At 31.4% G+C, this 20,216-nt stretch overlaps 2 protein-coding genes across 2 annotated transcripts in view; both read left to right on the top strand.

Moving 5' to 3' along the window:
• Positions 1 to 16,039, top strand: part of LOC111034832 — a 59,507-nt gene extending 43,468 nt beyond the window's left edge. Inside the window, exons 9-15 of the mRNA XM_022316221.1 lie at positions 1,706 to 1,836; positions 2,122 to 2,311; positions 2,424 to 2,798; positions 2,935 to 3,507; positions 6,373 to 7,182; positions 11,713 to 11,954; positions 15,438 to 16,039. Coding sequence (XP_022171913.1) covers positions 1,706 to 1,836; positions 2,122 to 2,311; positions 2,424 to 2,798; positions 2,935 to 3,507; positions 6,373 to 7,182; positions 11,713 to 11,954; positions 15,438 to 15,914 — 2,798 coding nt within the window. The 3' untranslated portion in view covers positions 15,915 to 16,039. The remainder of the gene's footprint in view (positions 1 to 1,705; positions 1,837 to 2,121; positions 2,312 to 2,423; positions 2,799 to 2,934; positions 3,508 to 6,372; positions 7,183 to 11,712; positions 11,955 to 15,437) is intronic.
• On the top strand, positions 8,597 to 10,133 carry LOC111034833. The gene has a single exon (XM_022316222.1). The coding sequence runs from the start codon at positions 9,062 to 9,064 to the stop codon at positions 10,037 to 10,039; it is 978 nt and encodes a 325-aa protein (XP_022171914.1). The 5' UTR covers positions 8,597 to 9,061; the 3' UTR covers positions 10,040 to 10,133.
• Positions 16,040 to 20,216: the final 4,177 nt, after the last annotated feature.

The following is a 20,216-nucleotide window of genomic DNA, read 5'->3' as shown; positions in this document are numbered from 1 at the left end:
TGGCATCTACGTCGAATTATTTCAAAAAACTATAGTTAGGTACGCTGACGCATAGTTTCTAAGATTTAACTGGGGCAGGTACACTAAAACCGATATAGGGACATCTAAAGTCTTTATACAGCGCTGTAATTTATATTCTTTCATTTTTTCTGTGGAAACTTCGGGTTTCACTGCTATTTAGTATATTTTTATGCTGGTTAATTGACCGATTTTTTGGTGAACACTAATACATTATGTACCTAAGGCAGTATTTAAAATTTATAGTGGGCCTAAGCATTTATAATATTAGAATTTTTGAAGCCATGATGAATATTTTGATAAGGCGATATGACAAATTGTGTGATTTAACTTACTTAATTTTAATTCTTTCTAAAAGACTCTTTTAAAAAGAGATATTGTAATACTCAACGTAAGCTTTAAATCTTTTACAGTTCACTAATACTTGATTATGATAATACCTATCACAAATAAAACAATTCTTGTAAACCTTATTGATTTAACTAAAATTATTATTATTTTTTATTAATTTTGATTTTAAATGTAAAACATTTTCGTTCTTACAATAAATAGTAAATCCCTTACAATAAAATTGTTATTGGCGTACATTTTTCATGAATATATAATCCATATACCTATGTAAATTACATTTTATTTTCGTTGTTAAATAATCTAAAAAATTAAAAGTAAACTAAGATTTTTGGGACTTGGATCTTTTCATTTAAAATATAACATTATATCCACAAAAACTTATGGTAGAAGTAATCTAAAATACATGAAAATTTAACGTTTTTTAAAAATGAAAGTTAGACATTTTAATTAAACAAGGGAATTTAAATATAATGGGAAATATAAACACGGAAACATTATTCTGAAAACAATGTGTAATATTGAACCCATACAATAGAAACTTTGCTTTTGGGTTTATTACCATAGTCCATAACCATACAATATAAACCCCGTATGCTAGTATAAATCAATATATATTACGTAGAAGGTAACGTATTTTTTAAGCGTACGTTCCATTTATTCACCTTTTCAAAAAATGCTGTATTATAAAATACATACTATACGTTATAAGTTATCGTATGTATCTATATACTTTACGTATACACTAGCTACTGTTGGTTGGCTTTACTACGTAAAACTGTCATTCTGTCATCCCGCAACGCTGCGCTGCTCGTCATTGTCGTTATGTCCGGACCATTTCTCGTTGAACTCTGTCGCCGTGCCAATTTCGTATAAAAGAAAAAGTGTGCCCTGCGTACATAAAAAATAAGTTAACTCACAATGTCTCGCCGTTTATTATGATAAAAACTATACGAGTCGGTGGCATAAATAGCAAGGGCATTTTTTATTGTATATATACGGGACGGGTAGGGGTCCCATCCGCGTCGTGGTCAATCGGTCGTGAAATTGCTCTTCCACCCCTCTCATCGTCTCGTTATACAAACGACACCCTACCCGCCAAAAAGTTAAGTCACCCAGTTAATAAGTTACCGGAGCTGATACTATAGTAACTGCTGGGGATTGGAAAAAAATATATTATTGAACAGATCATATTATTATAAATTGCGTATGAAATTCCTTGGCAACGATATTACGACCATATTATATGGTACGTATCGTATCTTTTGCAGGGTGCTTGGTGCTTTAAATATAATTATCAGTTTCAAATAGTGCATACCTAATATGTATAATTTTTCAGATGTTCCCGAGACTCAAATCACATTGGGTACTAACTTACGAGCCGATGACATTCGTGAGGGTACAGACGTGTATTTCGATTGTACTGTGGATGCGGTACCACCTGCGTATAAAGTTCAATGGAAACGAGATGTACGTTATTACATATTAGTATTACAATTTATTATTTAGGATTATACTTATAATGAATTGTATTAATTTTAAATTCAAACCATTCTTAAAACCTAAAAATAAAATAGAATATATAAAAACGATTATTCTCATTGGAAATTATATTAAATGCTTATGTTTTTCAACATTGCCAATTATGAAAATCTTCAAAAATATTTTCGGCCGATAATAGTTTATTATTGTTTATTTTGTTTTTTGAATATTAAATGTTATTTTATATAAATTTGTTTATTTACAATATCTTAGGGCATTGAACTTCATCACAATGCTGGCGGAGGTGGATCTGGAAGCGGATCAACTACAACAATTATTATCAGTAATCAGTCGTTGGTGTTACAAGGAGTCAGCCGCCGTGAGGCGGGTCATTATACATGTGGTGCTGAAAACGCCGAAGGTCCCGGACCTCATAGCAAATCAATTCATCTCGATGTTCTCTGTAAGTTCATACATACGTTTGCATGTATGTTGTACACTGACAAATAATATAATTAGTTTTGTTTCAAAATAAGAAAAACTATGTTTTGAAGAAATATACCATTTTATTTTAGACGCTCCGACTTGTACACCAAGTAACAGTGCAGGAAAAGCTGTTCAACGAGTGGTTTACGGTGTGGCAAAAAAAGAAACCGTAACGATTGCTTGTCATGTGCAAGCTAATCCTGCACCAACAGAATATCGTTGGTCGTTCAACAATACAATTTCTTCAATTGCTACTGGTGGTGGTGCTGGGTCTACCTCGACCGGATCCTTGATCAAACAACGGTTTAGCAGTATTGGAAATTTAGCCGGTTCTTCTTTGAACTCATCAAGAGTGTTAACTTATGCTCCGAGAACAGATTTTGACTATGGAACAGTTGAATGTTGGGCTCGAAACCGAGTGGGTATGCAAGCGCATCCCTGCGTCTACCACGTTATTGCCGCAGGTCAGTAACCAGAATTGCCTATTTTTTTAAATATATATTGATAAACTATTGATTATATTACGTTTATATATATTTATAAATAAATGTTCCGGGTGAGTAACCTATCTATTAATTATTAGATAAATATATTTTACAGGTCGACCAGATCGTGTAACTAATTGTACGGTAGTAAACTCTAGAGCGGCCATGAATCTAAATGGTACGAGAAGATTAAGGAGTTCTAAGAACTCAGGATCCCACATTTTTATAAGATGCACCGAAGGATATGACGGTGGCTTACCTCAACGTTTATGGGCCGAAATCAGAGAAGATTCTAAAGTCCAACATTCGGACTTAGGCGGCGACGATTTAGGTGGAGATTTAGTACTTAATGTAACAGGCATTGATGAACAAGACCAACCAGGTTTCTCAGATTTAAATTCAGATGAAAACAAAAAATCAGAAAATGCAGCTTCTCCTCCGGTTAAAGTATTTGTAGCAAGAGGATTGAAACTTGGAGCTGTTTATAGAGTTGATGTGATGGCTAGCAATGCTAAAGGAAGGTCAGAACCTTTAACATTAATGGTGTCAATACCAATGGGAATGACGGGAGTTGATTCTGATGAACAAAATCAGAATGGAATTTCAAATACAATGACCACAATTGAAGGGCAAGATCCCGACCGAGCCCGGAATTTACTATTGGAACAACAACGAGAGCAAGAACGTGGTAAGCATAATTTTAATTTTAATATAAAATTAAAAAGAAAGCTGAATTTTAATGTGCACCTTATACTAAAAAAAATATACAATATTTGAGAATGTGTGTTTGATAAGCCACTTTAGCTATTTATAAAAGAATATATTAGAACAATATTATTTTTCAAAATTATTTAAAAATAGTTGGAGTATAATAGAGTATATATTATAAATCTTTAGGTACAGTATAAAATCTATTAAAGAACGACTATTGAGTTTTTTGTTTTTTAATATGGCTAAAACAAACAGATACCTCAACCATGTAACATTAAAATTAAAAATCTTATAAAATAAAAACCAAAGTAATTTATTGTAAAAACTATGTGACAAGCAAATATTTTAAAATTGCACAGAAAGTTAAAATATTAAACAAATAATCAATTAAAATATCATTCCCTGCGATTAATTACAAATTTTAAGCGTAATCAAAAAGTTTTCATTCCTAGTGTGAATCATACCTGTAGTGTCATTGAATATTTATACTTTAACAATTTTACTTCGTATAATATATTTACAAAGGCTGGCAGTAATTCCCTTGAGTAACTGCAGTCGTATTTGTCACCCTACAAATTAGTACTCCCTCGCTTCAACCAAGTTTATAATATCTAGAGGGGCAATAAGCGCCTGTTACACTATAGGTGATTATTACCTCTTGCGATTTCTATCCCCCTTACCCACCCTAGAGAATACATTTATAGGGGAGGTTTATAATTACATTCTGTAAATATATCAAATTGTACTACGGTATTAATTAAAAATGCAATTACGTGCTTAGTTATTACTTTATTAGTTGCATGAGTGTACAAAGTACACATAAAACACCAGGGGCCAGGGCAAGACAAAAATTCAAAAAGGTGTATTATTTATTTATATTTATTTAAATGCATTTATTTATAAGTACATAGATATACCATATCTTAACCTAACCTAACCTGCAAGTTATCTACTAGTTACTTAATGTTATTTTAATTTATTTTTTTATTTTTATTTCATATCGTAAATAAATTAACCTTATAGGTATAGTATAAATGAAAAAATATAAAAACCAATTTTTTTTCTTATATCTAATTATTATTTTTAAATTAACTATTAATAAAAATAATTTAAGAAAATAAATTCATGTAGATTAATTACATGATGTCACAAATCATTATCAATTGTCAAATAAAAACTGAATTCGTATTTAGGTTAAATACAAAATTCAATTTTTTTAATTTTATTCTGACTATATAAATAGACACTATATCATTAATTTCATAATACATCATATACAACAAATTATTAAAAAATAAAATAAAATGTATCTATATTGGCTATATTGTGTATACAATACAAATTACACAAAGCTAAACAATTAAAATATTATTGAATTGGCTAACATGTTCTTTAAATTTAAAAGCTTTCACGCATCTCGTTGTTTAAAAATTATACCACAACTAGAAGTTAAACTGTAAATAATATTTTACCAAATACTTTCACTTTTCACTGTAGATAGGTATTTTATTTATTTTTAAGGTCGAATCTAATCCATCGTATTTTACAACTCTTTTCTGGTTTGTTTCTAAGTACTAAAAATGTTTTTCTTTTTTTAACCGGAGATATTCTATTCAATAATGCATAGGTTAAATTATGCCTTTACGTACTTGTTAGAATCAAGACAAGACTTTAAATCTTGTTTTCATCCTTAATCCTTATGGATGACTTTGATTGAATAATTGGTTTTATTACTCCCATCCTAAAGACAAGTGATTCACAGAGTGTCACAAACTATCTTCACTTCACCTTTCTTTCTCATCTGTCAAAAGTTTTTGAAAAAATTGTATTTTACTCTATCCGCCTTTCCTCAATCATATTCTCGCTGAAGAACAGCATGAATCCCGTCTATGTCACTCTATTTCTACATACAACCTTGTGCTGACCGATTACACGTATGACTCTTTACATGCAAACAGCTAACTTGATAAATCTATACTAATTTTTTCAAAGCATTTAATCGAGTAAATCAATTCTTCATGATCAAAGTTTTCTACATAATTGGCATAGGCCCCTTACACTCCTAGTTTCGGTCTTATATAGCTAATAGATCCTTATAAGTGTCGGTTCGTGGTTCATCATAAGCTATATTTACCTAGACATGAACTGATTCTCAAGGTGTATAGAATAATATTTAAAAAATGTATAGATTAATATTGTCCTTTAAAATTAAATTGGTCAAACACTCTGTAAAAAATTGTTCTTAAAGTATTAATAGTTTATTTCAGTACCAAAAAACTGCATCCAACCACTCAGAGAATTAGTCTGGTTTAAAATATATTTCTCAGCTTTATATATAGTATATCTTAGGAGTTCTATCCCCCCCCCCCCCCCCGAATAATGACAATGGACCTGTTGTGCAAATTGTATACTGTAAGAGTTGTATTTAGTGACTTTATGGTCGAGTGGATGCTCGACGTCTTCTAGAGCAATTCAATATACTCAAAACACCAGGTTATGTAGGACACTTATTTTTATTTGAGTTCAAGTCAGACTAACTTTTCAAGTAATATACACGGGAAAACTGACAAGGATGATTTGGAATGGTTTTCTTTAGTACCAAGATAATTGAGTCTTGTTTCTGTTTCGTTCCGTCGTGTTTTTGTTTCGTTTTTTAATTGTTGATTATATAGATGCATCGTTCATTATGCAAAAATAAAAATTATAAATAATAGTACTGCAGGGTAGTTGAATTATAATATTATTATTGTCATTACTATATAATATGATTATACATACAAGTGTTACATTAATGTATACGAGTATGTGTCCCTATATTGTTAATCGTACGTGTGGTTTGCAGATCGGAGGCTACAAGAAAACGGAGGTGGCGTGGGTGATTTTCGGATGACGCGCGCCATGGCTATTGTGTTGCTCGTGGCCGGATCGTTGGTAGTGGTCGCTTGCGGAGCGGCCACGTTTCTGCGGTACCGCAAAGACGACGACGATGACGACAACGATGACGACGACCGAGACAACGGCCGTGGATCGGAACGGACTGTGGTGGACTCGGGAACTGTGTGCATCGCCGGTGCAGGGAACAAGCCAGAAGGACCGGTGCACTGTCAGCCAGTCAACACGGACGGTTGCGCGGTGCCGCCGAATGGAGCGATGCCAAACAACAACAACAACGTCGGCGTGAACTTCGGCAATGGCAACAACAACGGTGGCAAAAACATGACTTCGACGGACAGCAGCAAGGAATACCACTGCGGTAACGTCGTCGGCGGCCGAGTGGTTGGCGGCTTGCAGAGGATCTGCAGCAACACTATCGGCAGAGGCAGCGCGGTCCCGATCGGCGGCTCTTGCGCGGACGGTGGTGGATCGCAGCAGGACATCGTCTCCGGCACGCCGATCGCCCTCGTGCCGCCTTCGCGCGCGTCTCCGACGACCCTCTTGCGCGGCGTGCCGTCCACAAACAACAGCGCGCAGCAGTTGTCGTACGGCGCTACGTGCAAGCCGTCATTGCAGCAGAAAATGTCGCTGTCGGCCACCGCCTCCATCGACCAACCGGGACCGGGACGGATACCTCAGTCGTACCACAGCAGGAACCCGGACATCATACCGGCGCCGCTCATGTCGCCCGGCACCGTTTACAATAACTACGACAGCGGTAAGGATCCATGTCTGCAGTCTTGCATAAGATACATTTTAAAAGTTTTCAATAACAGACACAGCTACTTAATTTTAAAAATACGGCCAGTATCATACATAAAGACAGCCAGAAGACCTTAAAAAAATATGTCTTTCCAACCGAATTTGATTTTGTACATAAAACAAATAAACGGAATTTTATCGCTACCTTGAAACCAATTCATAGTATGTCGTCACGACCGGTGTATAAACTATAAGGTACCGAATGTATTTAAAATACGTATTTGAATCCGCGAAAAAAAAAGTATTAAGAGTACAAATACAGGTTCGTTAAAAAAATATTTATAGATAAAATGCATGCAATAACAATTTCAAATTTTTTTTAGAAACAAAATGTTACCTTAAATCAACTGAACCGAAGTTTTTTTAGCATTTTTTTATGTTTTATATTAATTTTATAAAGAATTTTATACCATTTTATTTGATGTAGGTAACTACAAGTTATTTATCTGTTTTCTTAGACAAGTAATTTAAATTTCAGGTGGATATAAGCTATAAATCACACAAAACGAATGTAATATTATTGTTCATATCAAAATGTAGGGATTGGTCCAGAAATACACTAACTAATTATTTTTAAAAATATACAATTTTATAATATTACGAGTTTGTTTAAATTACACTTCTTATTTCTTATACATTAACATTTGACTGTGATGATATTGCACGGTACGCTAGACCCACTCAGCAAAAATATACTATGAACAATAATATTATCGGACACGGACGTTTTGGCGCCGCCGTTTGGGCGCTGCCGTTTTGGCCCTGCCGTTTTGGCGCTAACTCGGTTTGGCGCTATCCATTTTGGCGCTAGCCGTTTTGGCGCCAGCTAATATTTCTATATAATATTTAAAATTACAATTTTGTTAAATATTACAATTTATTTGAAATGAAAATATATTAAATAGTTAGCTATAAAAATGTACTTAAAAATTTATAAATATAAATGATTGGTATATAATCCAAGACGAAAAAATGTCAATCGACAATAAAGATCGCACGTTATCTATTGTGACTGTAATAAAGTAAAACGATAAAAGCAAATCATGCTGTTCACACGCAAAACCATTAGATCATATATTGCATAGAATCTACAACGACGATTAGAAAAGAAAGGTCGCGAGTTATCTATATATGATGATAAAAATAATATAACAATAAAATAAAATTTGGTGTTCACCTGATAGTTCGGTGTCATTTTTGTCTAATACAGTATACAAGCACGCGGTTTAGTGAAGTGTTAATAAAGTTTATACACAGTTATAATTTAAAAATGGAGAAAATTCAATCGAAACGTGATCGAGAAATGCTTGTAAATGACGGTTACATGTATATTTTTGATAAATTTAGTGCCGACAAACAAAAATAGTTTTGGAGATGTCGTCAAAAGAATGATTGTTTGGCAAGAATTCATACAAGTATTGACAACTTAACGATTTTAAAAAAATCTGAAAATTTACACACGCATGGTTCTGATGCTGCTAAAGTTGAAACACAAATTGTTATTACCAATATTAAAAAACGGGCATTGTCCACGATGGAACAAACATCATGCGTTATCAATGAATGTACATCAAGTCTATCACAAGCGGCAAAGGTACTAAAAAAAAAATTATACAATATTACTATACAGGTTGATTCTTTTATCATAAAATACTCGTTATTTCGTCAAATATTCACTTTTTTCTTATTCAAAATATTTTTATATTTTTACATTTTTATACTAGGGTGTTCTTCCAAATAACGATGCATTAAAAAAGCAAATCAGAAGAAAAAGGAGAGTTGCTCAGCTTGCTCCACCAGCACCTTTGGATCTGATTTCATTAGAAATACCTGAAATGTATCAAACTTATTCGCCAGAAGAAGGTATCCATGAACAATTTTTATTAGCTGATAGTGGTAAAGAAATTAATAGAATTTTAATATTTGGAAGACAAACGGGATTAAATATTTTGGAACGTTCTAAGACATGGTTTGTTGATGGAACATTTAGTGTTAGTCCTTCATTATTTTCGCAAGTATACATTATTTTGGCAGAAGACGTAGGTGGTATTCATCCAATAATATACGCACTATTACCAAATAAAAAAGGTGAAACTTATCGCAAATTATTTACGATGTTGATCGATCTAAATCCAAGATTATTACCAGATTCAATTTCTATTGATTTTGAAATTGCTGCTATTAGTGCAACTAAAGAAGCGTTTCCTCAAGTAAACGTACATGGATGTTATTATCATTTAACCAAAAATTTTCGGAAAAAAATGGGAGACATAGGAATGATATCGAATTATAACAATGATGCTAATTTTTCTGTGATGGTAAAAATGATAATTTCATTAGCATTTGTACCAATTGAAGATCTGGACGTGGCAACAGATTTGCTTGCTGATGATTTACCTGACAACATTGTTCCGTTACTTGAATGGTTCGAAGAATATTATATAGGAAGAAAAAATAGAAGAAAAGTGGGTCGTCGATCACCACAATTTCCTCTAGAAATATGGAATTTATATCAAAGGGTGTTAACAAACCAAAACCGCACAAATAATCACGCTGAAGCTGCTAATAGGCGTTTAAATATTCAAATGGGGGTTACTCATCCAACAATATGGTCATTTATAAATTGCCTTAAAAAAATCCAAACAGGTAGAGACGTATTTTATGAACAATTAGTTACTGGTGGAAGTCCACCAAAAAAAAAGAAGAAATACATTGATAATGATAAAAGAATTTTAAAATTAGTGTCTAATTATGATAAAAATAGAATTTTATTATTTTTAAGAGGCATTGCAAACAATGTTTCATTAGGGTAACTATTTTTAATGTAATAATATTTTGACTATATTACCTTGTAATAATGTTTTAAAACTATTTATTTTTACTATATATTTATATTTATACTTTGACTAATTACCTTGTAATAATGTTTTGAAACTATTTATTTTTACTATATATTTATATTTATACTTTGACTATTTATTTATATTTTGACTATATTATCTTGTAATAATATTTTAAAACTATTTATTTTTACTATATATTTTTGATATAAATTCTATTAGGTTAGTTGGCGCCAAAACGGCTAGCGCCAAAATGGATAGCGCCAAACCAGGTTAGCGCCAAAACGGCAGGGCCAAAACGGCAGGGCCAAAACGGCAGCGCCAAAACGTCCTAGACCGTAATATTATATAGGAATGTACCGATAAATAATAATAAAACTTCTTTCAGATTTGGTTTATTTTATGTCACAAATAGACATATTCATATCTACCTCATTTCTTTATTTTACGTTATTGAATTTCTATTTAATTTGAAATACAGATTCTTTGAGAAAGTATTTCAAATACACATTTCAGCACATACAAGTATTTGAATATTTTTACTCATCTACTGTAAAATATGCGAGACTGAAGCCATTTAAATATAATTAATGTCCCAGTCGGTTTTTGAGTATTTTCAGGTGGGTTCAAATAGTGGGAAGATAGTGATAGTAATGGTCCTTGAGCACCAAAAAAATCCCATCTTCAATCCTATATTTCTTCGTGTAATATTTAGTTATGCTATGCTCGGTTATCGCGTACGTTTTAATAGACCACACGTTCTTTGAAATAAATTCAGAAAAATGAACAAATTTAGCCGAATAACCTTCTTAAACGCAGAGTACGTAATCATAATTTATTATCAAAAAATTTAAAAGCAAAATACTTTCCATCATAATAAATAATAATAATATGATTTAGTAATATTATTACTAATTATATAAGATAACCAAACATAACCTAATGGCTAATGTTGACTCAAACGGCAGAACGAAGAAATGGACAATTTATTCGTGTCGAGTTTCGAGTATATACTTTGATTATTGGTACACCCAAGTGATTTGTCGTGTAATTTAAAGCTTTTTTTTTACTAATTAATAGATACTATTTGGTATTTTTATAAAAATTTAACTTTATTGATATGTTTTTAACTAGTAAGTTATGAATAATATTAAAAATAAAGTTTATTGAGATCAAATTTCGAGTATGATTTATGACACTGTGTTTAATATTTTTACCGTAATGGTTTTTTAAGACACTTACATATATTTTTTATTCCACATACCAAATTAGAATACACATTTTTACAAATGTTGAAGTTTTAATATCGAAAAAATTAATTATTGTTATTAACAAACACGTAATGTTTGAGGAAGCGGAATAAAATGATGACAATAGAGAGTACTCTTACCGCGTTCTCCGTTCGAAAAAATAGTAGAAAATTTAAAAAAGCACCATGGTGCAAAAATTAAAAGACTTAAAAAAACTGTAAAAAGTGGTGTTAAAAAAATATTATTTTTTCAAAATAACAAACATTTCTCAGAAGTGTTTGTGGAAAAAGTATTGGGTATTAATATTATTTGTTCATCACTTTTTACTATTTGTTGTAACTTTTCTCATCAATTATAATACAAATGTATTTACAACTGAACCGCGCTTGTCAACAGATCTTGGCGACCCGGCTGACTCCATGACTCTCATCATGGCTTCGTCCACTTCGTCGTCTCCGATACACAACCACCGCCAACAGCAAGTCCACCACCAGCACAACCGTTACAACAACGCGACCGGACAATACCACCCGGGAGTCATGACACTTCGTCGGCCAGTCGTTATCAACACTCAATATTATGGCGGTGCCGGTGGCGGCGGCGGCACTATGCAGAGAAACAACCAACAACAACCAGACGTGAGTGTCAAAAATCAGTACACAAAATACAATTAACTAAACGATACGCGTAGTACACCGAATATTTTATTTGGTACACATTATTGATCAGTTAGAAAATAATAAGTTGATTTCGGAGAGTAATTATTATAGAATTACTTCTATAATACAGCAAAACGGCTTCTTCTCCTTCCAAACGAAACTAATACCTTCTTAATGATATATCGTCACAATTAATAAAAGCGCGTACAAACTGTAGTTTAGTTTATAAAAGTGGTTCCCAAACGTATGACACGGCGAACCCATTCTATGGGCATCACAGGCAACGACTCATAGTATTTACTTTTTGTTGCAATATTATTTTTGTGGATTTAAATTTAAATTTTATAAAAATAATTTCAACTATTAAGTATTAATATAGGTACTAATAATAGTAATACTAATTTTATATAACTGGCTATTCGGTTATCAGAAAATATTGTGTCTGAATCTTTTGTCCATCTATTTTTGACATTTAACAAATTCGACTCCATACGTATTCTTATTATAGTATGTGAGTCTGATAAGCCACATAAATGTAGGTAATGTTTTACACACGACTTCCGGGGATTGACGTCGTCTATCTTGGGCATTTTCGTACTTGGCTGATATTTTTACCAAAATAAACGAACTTTAAATGAGTTATCAATATTGATTTTTTATTCACGATGCTCATAGTATTCACTATTCACAGCAGGGCAACACACGAGCTAAAAAAGTGTACTATCGACTAAAAAGTATGGTTTCCGCTGGTGCATAGCTTGAAAAATTAACACAATCTGTTAAAATCTATATGTATTTCGAATTTTGATGCTGCCATTAAAATAATATTAAGTACTTACACAATTTCTGTCAGATTTCGGTGATCATAACGTTTTTAATTTATTACCAAATTGAGATGTTTCCCTCTCCCCTCTAGGTAATGCAATAATTATTAATAAATCTTTATAAAAGAATAAATGGGTTTGAGTTAATTTTGATTTCCATTTTTGGTTTTCATCACGCTTTACTCTGTAATCAGAAAGAAAGAAAATAATTATTTATCGTATTCGATATAAAATTATTGGTAATTTTAAAACGACTACACTTTGTATAATTTTATTTGAAACTTAATAACTATAGAAAATGGAGTTGAGTATTGTTTACAATATCTGTATCATAACAGTTATAACTATTATTAACTTAATACAATATCTAATGGTGGTGATATCTTTTTTCGAGAAAAACTTTTTTATTGCACCAGAGTAACCTGTCTGATTACAATTGTATGAGGTATGAGTTATAACTATTATTTATTAACCATATAGGGCTACTGACTATAGGGACTAAATATCTTAAAATTCTTAAGGTATCCATGTATTTAGAAAATATCACCATATGTATGGAAAAAAGCATTAAACAAAATTAAAAATGTATTAAATTACTCTCGTAAAATACGAGATATTATGTAAAATCGTTATTGTTGCACAACAAAGTTTTTATTGCTTATTGTGGATTATCTTCCATTAATAATGATAACCATGTTTATGTGGTATAGCAACGATCCGGGTTGACCAAAAATATTAAATTGTTTATTTAATAAAATAACAATTAATATTCGTGTAGAGCGTTATAGACATGTGCGGGAGCTCTTCGCTATAATATATTTTGACATTTTCACAGTTAAGCAAACTAATGATGATTTACTTAGCACACATTTACAGGAACCACACGCACACACTTCCCTTCATAAAACTTTTTATAAACGGTCGGTATCTAATCCCTTTGCGATTTGTTGTCAAAAGTATCAATTTCTTTTCAACTGTTTCAGCCAACACATTTATCCAAAAACATATTTGAATTTGTCATAAAGTTTTAATGAAATCTACTTCTTTACATTTTTCGATTAATTTTTTTAGTTCAATTTTATTTAAAAATGCATATTATTTAAAATAACAAAATCTAGTTTTGAAGGATTTTGGGCCTGAGCGTTCAATTTAAAATACATGGAAGAATAGAAGTTTTTAAGAAAATTGGTGGTGGTTTCACCAGTGGCGTGTCCAGGAATTTCCAATGATGGGAGGGATGTTCATAGCACCTATAATGTTACTTTAAATACCGCTAATTATATAGGTAATAAAGATGTGTAATAAAATAAACAAAATATGCAAAATATGAGATTTTAAAGCATACCTCTGCTAGCACTAGCTAAGGCGTGACAAAGAATAACCACGTTCAACCGAAAACATAACTAGATAGTAGCCAGTAGGTACTCGTACACTAGTCAACCAGACTGCACTAGAGTACTATGCTGTATAAATATTATATATACCAAACGCTTTCAATACTCGTTTGATAATATTATAATCGCTGCCGTAAATAACAAAAAAAGGCTCAAATTAAAATCAACTGATAACCTAAGCTAATAATTCAAAAATAATACTTCGTATATAAATAATGCGTCCATGTAGTCAGTCTATTTTACTTAATCTATATTTACTTATAAACTTAAACTATCATATTTTATTAAAATGTTATTTTACACAATATAACCAATTTTGATTCAAAAATTGGTCAAAATGCAAAAATATTCCAAAAAGATAAAAAAAAAAAACACTAAAATCAAAGAAATAGGATATAAAATACAATATGCAAAGTAAATTGTTGAATTTTAGTTCTCTAAATTAGGAAACAAATTTGAAGCAATCTCTTAAGCATTTTATAAGAAATATGCAAATGCTACAAGGTCCCACCCCTGGTAATAATACATTTAAATGAATTGTGGAGCTAGTACCAAAGACACAAATAAGGAGATTTATAGGACAATGGGGGGGGGGGGGGGAGGATAACCCTAACCTCTCCACCGGTGCACACCATTGATGTCATCTAAAGTTCTATCCAATTACTGGGTACAATTGTAAGACGCATATACAATTTGTATGCCTATTGTAGGTTTATTTTGGTAGAAAACACAGCTGGGATCGAATCGCCTTAAACAACCATGTTATTGTTGAGTAACAACAGCCGGACGGACCGGTAACGACCTAACCAAGTATAATTACAATTTACTTTGTATAAGTACAACATGATGTAATATTTACCATATCTTACCATATGATATTGCCATATCGTTGGATAGTAGATAATCTATTGTCTATATTAAACTGATTAGTCATTGGCCAACAAAAACGATGATTTTTTAAACCAATTTCAGCGACAAATTTGCAAAGCATTTATAAAAAAATTTGCTGTGGTTATAAATGAAGAAAAAATAAAATCTGCAAAAATGTTTACTAAAATTATCCGGCTTATTATGTATGAAACACACTTCTATACAACCTAGACACTTAGTAGTTGGCTGTATTTTGAATTATTAATGAAAAATATGCAAATTCCTCTAAGCCCTTGTCATAAGTCCATAACTTATACAATATATTATTAGTTACATTGTGCATGATGATATAACGTGTTTACCATGTCAAGCAGCCGATCGTGATGGTCAAAGGTGTCTCGGTGGGAGCTGCCAATTATCCGGCGACGGCGTCTTCGGCCGCGGCTTACTGCACCCTACCGCGGTCCTCTTACCACCACCACCACCAACACCACCAAAACCACAACTTGCACAACCTCCAACATCACCACCAACAGCAACAGCAACTCTGGCATCAACAGCAGCAACAACAACAACAGCAGCAGCAGCAGCAGCAGCAGCAACAACAACAGGCGCACCACCCTCAGCAGCAGCACCAACTTCCCGTCGACTTGGAAGTGGACGTAGTCGAACCACCACCGCCACCCTGGCCACCACACAATCTTACCGGCGCTTACCCGGCGACTGTGATCGTTGTCCCGTCACCGCCGTTACCCTCACCACCGGTACAACAGTCGTCGCCGGCGGCCGCGGTCATCGTTCCCGCGTCGGACAAACCACAAACGGTGAACAAACGAGAGAGCGCAGTATGACGACGTCGGAGCACGGATGTTTGAACGATATATTATAAAATATAAAATAATTATTATTTTACTGTTATCGAATAGAAAATAGTTGTAAGCATATTATAAATATTATTATTCAATTTCGTTTATTTTGTTTGTATTACTTTTTTCATTAAAATTTTTGTTTTCGTTATTGTTGGAATTTTTATTTCGACATGTAAATTATTATTATTATTATAATCAATTGTTTACGACTTCTTGTACCATAATACTATACCTGTCGTGTGTAAAGGCACACGCATATATTATACATGCACCCACATACACACCCATATACCCATGCCACACTTACACACATACGTTGTTCACTTGTTTGCACAGAATTTATAATTTCCCCCTCCCTCTAAAAATAATTCCAACACCGTAAGAAGAATATGTTTTTTTTATATATTATATATTAAATAAATATAAAATACAGTCGTATACTATAAATAGTAGTAATAATAAAATTATTATTATTACTATTATTATTATTATTATTATTATTATTATACAATTATTATTGATATTTAATTACAAAAAAAGATTTTTATTAATACAATTGTATTCACAATATGTTCGTTAATTTTTTAATTCTGTACAAATACCATTAAAAAAAATTAAAATATTATTATTGCATTGTATTTATAATGATATGTAATAAAGTTCCACTATTTCAAATGTTTACGAAAAAAGTACATTCATATAATACTATAGACATTATAATAAATTGTAAGTTGTAACATTATAAATTATTTAATAATATGTCAATAATGTCGTTATGCCATTCTAGTAGATGATGGTATACTATGGTAGCATGTGGCAGTTTGGGCTGTGATGAGGTAAGTGAGGGCGGAGCCTCACCTAAGAATATTATAACCTGGTAATTAGTTTTAATACAAATTGTTTTATTATTATATTATGAAAAGTAGAGAAAATATTGTAGTACCTAAGTCAAATTACATTTTAGAATCAAAAACAAAATCTACATTTTTTTTTAACAAATTGAAATATTTAACTTTAAAAATTTGAAAATGTTTCAAAGTTTTCGATTTTTTCTGTTTGGTATTCTTTATAATTTGTATAGATACTATTTGTGAATTTATCATTTGTAAATAAAATAAAATAAAACCAATTTTACTTAATATATTTTAATTTTAATTTGACTCAAATGAATGTAATACATTGGACAGGCGACTATTTTAAATTAGCGCCTAAATATGTTTAACCAGTGGTTTAGCCAGGATTTTCTTTGGGGTTGACCGATAATGTGTTTACACAAAGTTGGTTTAACTAGGATCTAACATAAGTTTAGCATATTGTTGCAGAGGTTTTATTTCAGGTTTCAGTACAGCCGTACAGGCTCAACAAATTTTTATTTGCATTTTGCTGTAACATTCATAGAAACAGTCCCCCCCCACCATTAGCTACGCCAATGTGTTTAACTCAGTATCTTTAGACAGTGATCTTATGATAAAAATTGAAGAAGATTTCACTGCAGTAAATGTCAAGTAAAGTTAACGCATTAAACGTCCTGACTGGAACCAACCGTTCGTATTGCGATGATGACACCGACGAAATTCATTACGAATTATCTATTCGTATAGCAGCTAGGTCAGCTGTCAGGTAATATTAGGTACCTAGTACATTAATGAATAATAATGTGACACTGGTCCCATATTTAGGTCGGTTGGGATTAGTAATAATAATTGCTCCCTATGGTACTTCTCAAGAAGCGGAAAAAGGTTTGTAAATTTATTAGTAGTATTCAGTGGAATTTATTCTTTGCCCACCGATGAGATGATAACAAAAACAGTATTCAATTTGTAAAATAGTTTTAATAATTTTTTTCAATAGTTCATTGTTCCAAAAATTTAATTCTATAGAAAAAAATATTGGCGTTAACATATTTTGATTTTGATTATTGCGTTATTTAGGTGTACCTTGGACGTTATGAAATAATTAACTTTTAGAGTCTCAATGAATGCAAATATGCAATATTTTGATTTTGTTAACATTGTAAAATATTAATACTAAAATGATAAATGTTTTTATAACAAAGATTTTAAGTCTCAATCATTCGGAAATTCTATATTGGGGAAAAAAACCCAAAATATAATATTTTTATCTATGAGAATGTCTATGAATTTGTATCTCATTGGCACAAATGTACAATGAATCATATCTCTTTTGGATTTCCAAAACAATTTGAACGACGAAATACTGGCTACATATTATACATTCGCGTTCAAATACTGTTAGAAACATAATAATAAATATATTAGAATATAACTTGCATCTCTCTATCCTACTTCAAAAAATGTAACCGTTAAATTGAACAACAATGATTAGTTGTTTATAATAATGAGAAGTTGTGAGATTTCGTACAAACAAATTATCAGTGGTACACAGAATACAAAATAAGAACTATAATTTAATGCAATATCTTAGAAACTGACCATTTATAGTCTGTAGGTGAAACCCTAAAAATGTCGTTGATTGTAAATAAAACTGGCAACTGGCAGATGAATTATATTCAATAAAAGACTGATGTAGACCAACAATTAGTTATTGAAGGGGGTATGTCTTTACTACATCATAATTCAATTTAAGGATAAACCCGGAAATATTTGAGTACTAACTTCGAAAAAAACGGTACAAAAAATCAGTAACTTACTACTAAAAAATGGCTCATTTGGAGTTCCAAAACCTTGAGTTGGATATATTCATAAATACATATAATTTTTAATTTATTAGGTTAAGTGAAACTAATTGGAAGTATCAAGTAGTGATTTTCCGTCTTTGTCTATCATGGTATGTGCAGCATAGGAAATTAGACATGTTATTATTATTCAAACGAACCAATTAATGTTATAGAGAAGCAATACTCGTACAAATGTGAAAACAGATTTTAACTTATTGTTATGTATTCTTGAAGAAGAATATCTCCCATTTTAGATTTTATTCACCTAAATTATAAAAAATCGTTACAAAAAGTGGAAATTAAAAATTATCAAATTTTCAAAATTCAATTTCTGAATAATGTAAAATCAAAAATGTGGAAAGTCTATAGCATGAAAACTTTACAACGAACTCAAATATATTTTCAGAGCTCTTATAACTTACATAGATCAATATATACGCGCGTTAGTAACAGAGTAAAGAATAAGTCAACATTTCTATGTTGCGTTAGTGTTAGAACCTTAGAAATATATAGAAAATCACCGCTCTCAATACCCTTAATATGTTATAAATTATTATAATATAAATTTTGGGCTAAAAGAGTTGATATTTTTGAATGTCACAAGATTAATCAAATTATATTTACCTACTCATCAGAACTTTATCAATAAAATCCGTAATAAATCTATAAAGGAATTATCTCTTACAAATGTTGTCAACATAATGTCGTTCGAGGTTTAAGGGGAATGATCTATTCTATTGCCCTCTTATAATGATTGCTAATGTAAAATTGTAAAGACGTAAAGTGAATCAAATAGAGTACCTATATACATTATGCATGTAGGTAATCTATAGTGCGTACTGTAAATTAGATGTCAGTATGGCTTTTATCGTTCTTGGATCAATAATGGAATTGTATTTAGAAACATTTCGTTTCTCCTATAGCTAATATACCTGTATAATATATTAATATTATATAAATTACAGGTAATATAAACTAGATCAAGGTAAGAACTTAAGAATTATTATACACAATGTTTTTTTGTTATTTTTATTATTGGTAAAAGACCCTCCACAACATAAGCAATTAGGATTTATAATGATTTAATTATTTACATATATTATTGTCTGCTTATTCTAATAATTATTCTAATGGTTTAAATTTTAGTTTAAAGTACGACGTTTGTGATGAATTCGGTGATATTGGATATTGACCGAGGATGATTGTAAAGTATTTCAAATTTAAACTAATGATTCAGGCTGGTTGGAACTTGTTCTGATGCGATATATTCGGCATTTTGCAGTGAAAATGTGTTTGATGTTCCATATACATATACACTATAGTCTATATTATTATGAGCATAAATTAATTAAGTTTTACATTTTCACATAATTTATGATAATATATTGTACTATTATTCATTTAAAATAAAATTTACATAAAAAAAATTAATAATGTAAATCGTATAAACTAAAAATTAACATTAATTAAAGGTACTTACAATTATTTTGATAATCGTTAAATCGTACTTACCTTATTGTTTAGATAGTAGAAAAGCAGGTATAATACAAGTAGGCAGATATCTGATAGATACGTTATACGTAGGT

This window comes from Myzus persicae, unplaced genomic scaffold (assembly GCF_001856785.1).
Source record: "Myzus persicae strain clone G006 unplaced genomic scaffold, MPER_G0061.0, whole genome shotgun sequence".
Lineage (NCBI taxonomy): Eukaryota > Metazoa > Arthropoda > Insecta > Hemiptera > Aphididae > Myzus > Myzus persicae.
This window is presented reverse-complemented; position numbering and strand designations above follow the sequence as displayed.